The sequence below is a fragment of the Saccostrea echinata genome, unplaced genomic scaffold (assembly GCF_033153115.1).
Source record: "Saccostrea echinata isolate AGI-Se365-2 ecotype Australia unplaced genomic scaffold, CSIRO_AGI_Sech_v1 ptg000001l, whole genome shotgun sequence".
In the NCBI taxonomy this organism is placed as follows: Eukaryota; Metazoa; Mollusca; class Bivalvia; order Ostreida; family Ostreidae; genus Saccostrea; species Saccostrea echinata.
Window position 1 is genome coordinate 51,763,129 of NW_026889750.1, and position 7,359 is coordinate 51,770,487.

The 7,359-nt window shown below is 33.7% G+C and overlaps 1 protein-coding gene across 1 annotated transcript in view; it reads left to right on the top strand.

The window, feature by feature from the left end:
- The first annotated feature begins 4,185 nt into the window (after positions 1-4,185).
- The window catches only part of LOC133194268 (E3 ubiquitin-protein ligase MARCHF5-like), a 51,332-nt gene continuing 48,158 nt past the window's right edge, over positions 4,186-7,359 (top strand). The window contains exon 1 of the mRNA XM_061330262.1: positions 4,186-4,468. Within this exon, the coding sequence (XP_061186246.1) occupies positions 4,443-4,468 (26 nt within the window). The 5' untranslated portion in view covers positions 4,186-4,442. The remainder of the gene's footprint in view (positions 4,469-7,359) is intronic.

The following is a 7,359-nucleotide window of genomic DNA, read 5'->3' on the forward strand; positions in this document are numbered from 1 at the left end:
TTTTAACATGGTTATTCGGTGCACACAAATTGTATTTTATATAACAGCATGGATTGACAAATTTGGACTTATTCGTTTGTCATATCGAGTAGCATCGTTTGTTATCAAACGTAATCCACGGCTCGGAATTTCAATTCATTTTAACTGTCAGTTGTATAATGTTTAGAAACTGTCTTAATAAAAGTCATTCTTTAATTGCAATATTTTTAAGATGACACATCTGAATTCTAAATGTGGTTTTTACTATGAAAAATAACTTCTTTGTTTATTTACAGAAAGCCCGGCTTCTTGTATAAATTAAAATTATGTCTTTATTTTGAATTAAAATGTGGACATGCGTCATAAATTTAGAACATAAAGTATTTAACATGGTTGTAATGATGTACATGTATTTTCTGACCATGGTCTTAAAGATTTCAACAGATGTACATATAGATAAAAGCGATATTTTCCGCTTAGTGGCAACGACAGGAATTAGATTTTACACCGGACAAACGTTAAAAAAAAAACAAAAAAAAAAACACGTGTCTTAGTCTATAATTATTTTTAACCCGGAGAGAAGAGGAAACGCACGGAAGGATACAGTTAAGCTTGTGATGTTTCCGCTAGCCTTAACGGTGTGCAACAAAAGTCTTTTGGTCACATATTTATAAGATAAAATCTTGGGAGACTATTTTTTCTCACGTGTGCACGATAAAGATTATTTTGTGTGTGTGTGTGTGTGTGTGTGTGTGTGTAATATTTAAAATGTTGTCCTTTAACCTGATATCGAATTTGCAATCTAAAAATAGAATTGGAGATCACATTGTATTTTTTAATTGCAAATTATAATTAATTTACAGTTAATAAATGTTTTTCGAACTAAAAACCTTAAAGATTATCCTCACATACAGTGCTAAAAAAAAATTGTGAAAAAATCACGATGAAGCATTGAAGATATTTAATACATATATCTCTTACTTAGAAATCACTGTTCAAATATTCAAAAGTTATTTTCTTATTTAAAAATGAACATTTTTAAAAAAGAAATCCAGAAACCCATATTATTGCATTCTTTGAGTATTCAGAGGATGTAGTCTCAAGATTTGTAAAAAAAAAAAAATAATAATAATTTATGAACTCCAGAATCAACCACTCGTTTCCTTCCCATTTATTCCGAAACCACGTCATGTACAGATCTGTTAATTCACTTACCCAATAAAAAGTATAGGGGCACAACACAGTCAACTGACTTAATTTCCTAATGTCAATATAGTATATGTACTCGCACAATAACTGAGGGAACACAACACACAACTGTAAATTAGCTTTGTGTTCTATAATAAAGTATATATTTGGGAAAAAAAATATTGCATAGGGGCACCCGCACACCATCCGCACCCCTCCCTCCATCCTGTTCCTACGCGGACCTGAAATAAATTTTACTTATGCTGTTCCAGCTTTAATATGAATATGAAAAAATGTACAATTATAATATGTTATTAAATATTATAAATACAGTATACTTATGATGTAAGATCACCCCCCCCCCCCCTCGTTTCATGTCTTCTTCTGTTTCATGTTTTAAGTTCTTATTTATCAACATGTCCACGTTTTGTGACAATGTTCAACTTGCCTCGACCCGAATATATCGATAAAAATAAATTCTATGAATGGCGATTTCGATCCCCAACGCAGGGTGATTACCAGAAAAAATTGCAATGCTCGTTCTCGGTTAGACTTTCTCATTTTCATCTTAAAGTTTAATAATTTTACCAGGATAAAAAGAAGATGTATTATAAATATAGGTGATATATGGTGACTCTTACTTCTTAAAGTCACTTGGTATGTTTTTCTTAATAACAGTACATGGTTGCATAGAATATGTATGAAAATAAGGGATAAACAATGACGGGAAAATGAAAATAAGATTTTTTGCGTACTATAATTCAAATTATACAACTTGAACGTATTATTATAAATCAATTTGTGAATTTACACCCCGTTAATAAAAAAAAGTTAATATAAATTATTCTTTTAACGTATGTTAGTTTTGCTTTAAAACGCTAAAGTTCCGCTTGTATTTTTTTGTTTCTTTGTTTCACAGGTACTTGTGAACAGGACCCCCCCCCCATTCCCCCCCGATGTTTGTTGGAGATTTTTTCACAAATTATATTTATTACACTTATTCATCATGTGTACCATAGGAAAAAATCGTGAAAACCCCAAAATAATCATTCCACACAAAAATACCCCACTATACATTATAAGAGAGAAAGGTATGCCACTCCATTTTGTTTACGTTGTACCCCCACTGGTCTTCCTGGGTTAAAAAACACGTTTATATTTTATTTCAACCTAAAATGTCGGTTCACACTGTCTCTACATATTTCTGTCTTAGTTCATGCTATCGGATTGACTTTGCATCTCGTAAGAATCCCACAATTTCTCCTTAAACAGCATGGCATACCTTTCTCTCTTATAATGTATAGTGGGGTATTTTTGTGTGGAACGATTATTTTTGGGGTTTTACGATTTTTTCCTATGGTACACATGATGAATAAGTGTAATAAATATAATTTGTGAAAAAAATGTCCAACAAACATCGGGGTTGAATGGGGGGGGGGGAGGGGTCCTGTCCACAAGTATCTGTGGTTTGTTTCTTTGTTTGTTTTTTTTTTGTTTTTTGCGGGCGTATACATAGCAAACGTGCATAGATCTAACAGAGGAAGGGGGTCCGGACGGCCATAAATTAAATTTTTATGTAAAATAACCATTAGATTACCGGAATCTTACTGCTTTAATATTTACGGGACTAGATTGAATTTTGAAATTAATAAAATGCACACTGTTAATGGCGAATAATATGTTTCTTTATAAAATTAACCTTTAATAAAATAATCGAATTTTATTACAGAATTTGAGGGGTTGGGGGAGGGTGATATGTGAAAGTTCTTTTTTGACATCATTTGTACATCAAATATAAAAAAACAAAATACTTATACCATCTGGTAATTTACCTGCCATTCTAAAACCCGGACAGACGAGAAATATTACGTGATCAACAGTCAGGCCACCTATGTATATAATTATATAAATGTCTATAGTATCTAAACCAGAAATCTACAGTAAATAACATGTAGGTCCCCGGCTAATCAATTTAAACTTAATTAATTTTTTATACCCCGTACTTTACGGCTACAATAGAATTATGTAGAAAATAAAGTATATATTTTCATGGAATTCGATTTGAAAATATGTGAAAAGTAATCCCGATACCTAAATTCAAATTAATGATTTTTTTTAAAGAAGAGGCTAATAACATATAAATTACCGTTTTCTGAGAGACTGTAGGTAATTTGGATACATTTCCTTTGTCTGATAACGAAAAAAAAACCCCAAAAAACTCCCGGCATATTCATGACTAAATCATGACCGATTTTCTTAATTTTTCAGTGAAAACAATAATTTAAATATGATTTTTCGTCTTGTTCACTTACAAATCATGCCCCCATACACCTTATTTGACCAAGCTATAGCTATAAAGCACCATTAAAGGAATTCATGTCTCTAATTTAAGAAATCTGTAGGCTGCTCCTTTCATTTACTAGTTCTTGACCTTCACTATCGCAAAAACTATAACTTAAACCTGTACTGATTTGACTATTACTCCAACGAAAAGTGGGGGCCAATCAATGAACATTTTTAACTGTAAAAGGTTATGTTTGCAAAAAAAAGGGGGGGGGGTTAGATCTTCACATGACACACATTGGCAAAATAAATCAGGACTGGGGATATATGTACTTTGGTTTATGGTGCAAAAGTGTGTTTAAGAAGTAATGAGAGCAATGAAAGAAAGTATTCACTTTAGAGAAGTGGACAGGTTTTGGCCTATCCACTTCTCTAAAGAGAATATGAAAACAGAAATTTATCATTTATCGTAAATAGTAACCCCCCCCCCAATAGAAAGAATGAAAAAAGAGAAAGAAGAAACACAAAGTATAAGACAAGACATTCGCATCATTCGCCCAATAAGTCATGAGCTTAGATTCATTATTTATTATTATATTCTTTTCTGAATGATGGCATTTTTAAATAACTCGCGTTTTCCAGGAAAGCCATCACGATCGACTTATCCGGAATTCAACTTCCGGTCTAAAAGTGTCAACAACAGAACGGTGGGAACAGAAATTCAGAGGTCTCAGACAGATTTAGGACTTATTCATGCTCACGCGTGGTGAAAAAATCCATTCGAAAGATTTTTTCTTGGTGAAAGAATACACTCAATTATTTCTTTATCCAATCTGAATAATATTTTGTCAACCTTGAGTTTATCTGTCCCTGAGGTGATTTTATCATCACTAATGTGCGTTCGTGTTTTGTATTCATGAACAGTGATGGTGGGAGACATTTGAGGAGAATGACCATAAACAGTATTTATTGACGGAGAAGGAAACAGAATTATGGCAGTGCAGCGAGAGGAAGAGAGGTAAGCATGAACAGCCAGTCACACGTGGGTAATCATCAGATGATTATATATATATATATATATATATATATAACTCTGATTTAAGGACTAGGGAGACCAGACCATTATATATGGCTTAAGGAGACAATATACAAATTTTTTAAATTTGCTTTTTTCTAAAAAGAAATACCAGATCAAAGATCTATAGAACACCATTTAGTCGACTCTTGCTTTATTTTTTCATAATAAATGCCTCCTAAAAATATATGAAAAAAATGGTCTCCTTAATATTTTATGTTTCTCTCATATGACTTAAGGAGACCAGTGTATATTTTTTATAAATATGACTTGTGGTTTAAGTAGACCATTTTTCTTTCATAGTAATTTCACTTATTATGCATTAATTAACATATTGTTTCCAACCAGAATAGTTGCGGATGGTCATTAGTCAAGGTCAGCAGAAAGATATTTGTGCTAATGTGACTCAACATGATCAGTACAAAACGTTGAATTAAACTAAAGTTTATCATTGCACAAGTGACTTAAATAGAGAGTAGTTGCCCCAGTGGCACAGTGGTTAGAGCGTCTGCTCTAGAGTAGCGAAGTAAGGAGTTGATCCTTACGTCGCAGGTTCAAATCCCACTGTGGGATGGGGAGACCGGTCCTTCAGATGAGACCGTATAAATCGAGGTCCTGTGTCGCAGTAGGTGCTGGCACGAAAAAAATCCCTCGATGCTCAATGGCCGTAAGTGCCGATATAGGACAAAATTTGCAGATCTCCACCGGCATGTGGTGGTGTCTCCATTTGAGTGAAAAAATCTTGAGAGGAATGTTAAACAACATACAATCAATCAATATATAGAGAGTATAAGCCCAGAGTAGCTTGTTCTGATATCCACATTTAACTCTCAATGCTGTCGCCCACGTGGTGCAGTGGAAAGAGCCAATGCTCTAGAGTCGTGGAGTTAGTTGATCCTTTTCTCACATGTTTGAATCCCACTTTTGGACGTAGAGACCGGTCCTTCGTACAAACAGAGGTCCAGTGTCGCAGTAGATGCTGGCATGAAAAAGATCCCTCACTGCCCATTGGCCCTGAGTGCCGAGCATAGCTCATTTGCAGCTCTCCATCAGCAAGTGTTGGCATCTCCATATGAGTGAAAAATTCTCCAGAGGGACGTTAAACAACAAACAAACTCTCAATGCCCAAAACAGTTTAACCTAAAAGTGAATGCAGACATAGATTATTCTTTAAACCAAGTATAGTATACTCCATATTGTTTTGTTGAGGACACAAAGTTCACAGTAGACTTCAAGTAGTTTTTCCTGCTATTTATACCAAGCTTCTTTTAAACCATATAGTCACTGAGTGCATTCGCTTTCCAACTAATTGATGAAGTTCTGACCTATGCCTATATTTGTTTAAATTCTTTCTGATTTAAGAATACATTTGACCAGTTGAAACCAAGAGTACATGTACTACATAAAATTTCAAGGTTGTGATTAAGATTCAGTAAAAGTTATGCCCCATCCAGTATAGCAATATGTGGATGCCATGTTCAATATGCATATTTGCTATCATTAAACTTGCAGAGACCATGAATCAAAATAATTCAAATGCTTAAAAATCATTTTATTTTTACTGCTAGTCAAAATACAGTCACTCAAGCATATCCTTTGTTAATTTGAAAAAAAAATGATAGTTTAACATTTATTATTAATACCATACCAAAGCACAAGATAGTGCACTTCTTACATAATCCAATGATTCATGCTGTGATTTTACCTATTTAGATGTTTCTTATTTACAGTTCAGTATACATGATATACCAGTACAATGTGACACTAACCTAGTATCAGCTAAATGGATCATTACTATTCTGTTTTTAAGAAGTTTGCAGGGTAAAAAGTATAATAAAATAAAAATGTTGATACATTTATTGATTGCATATGCTAAAAGCTTTTATAAAATATCAAACATTGTATCATAACAGCTTTTACAAATGAATTCAATACATTCAAAGGTACAAAAATCAAATTATTTTCATCCACAGTTTTATCATATTCAGTTGAACAACAGCTACATCTATTATATAAAATGTATGGTAGTTGGCACTGATGGTACACTGTATATATATCCTGAGCAAAGAAAAAACATACCTAATCAAAGAATACAAAGCTCACTTCTATAAATGTTATCTACTAGTAAGGCAAAGTCTCACTCAACAAACACTCTGGTAATGTATATCACCTGGATCCAAAATCTATGCAAGTTGGTCTGGGTTAGATTTAACTGCTCAATAACCCTGAAAATGTATGTTACATCCAGCATCAGAAGCAGGATACATCATCTATGTTTACTGATCACCAAAGAGTATATTGTTACTTTGAATGAACCTTCTCTAAAAAACTGGTCATTAATCCAGAAAATCTAAGTCAAATCAAGGATTGGTACCCTGAAACATTTACATGTACATACATCATCTTTGCAGGTTTGTTCAACATAGAGTTTATAATTACATGAGAATAGGACTGCTCAAAACACTTAATCTTGTGGAGTCCCCCATGTGGCGCAAAGGAGAGAGTTTGTAATCTAGAGTCGCGAGTAAGGATTTAATCCTTAAGTCTCAGGTTCAAATCCACTGGGGTTGTGGGGACCAGTCCTTCAGATTAGACCATATAAACTGAGGTCCCGCCTAGCAGTTGATGTGGGCACAAAAAAGATCCCTTACTGCTCAAGGCCCTGAGTGCAAAGTATAGGTCAAATTTTGCAGCTCTCCACCAGCAAGTAGTGGCATCTCCATATGGATGAAAAATTCTTGAGAGGGATGTTAAACAACAAACAAACAAAAACAAAAAAAAAAAAACACATGAGGAAAATGTAGATCAGGTCAAGCATCTGAAGTAAATCTGTT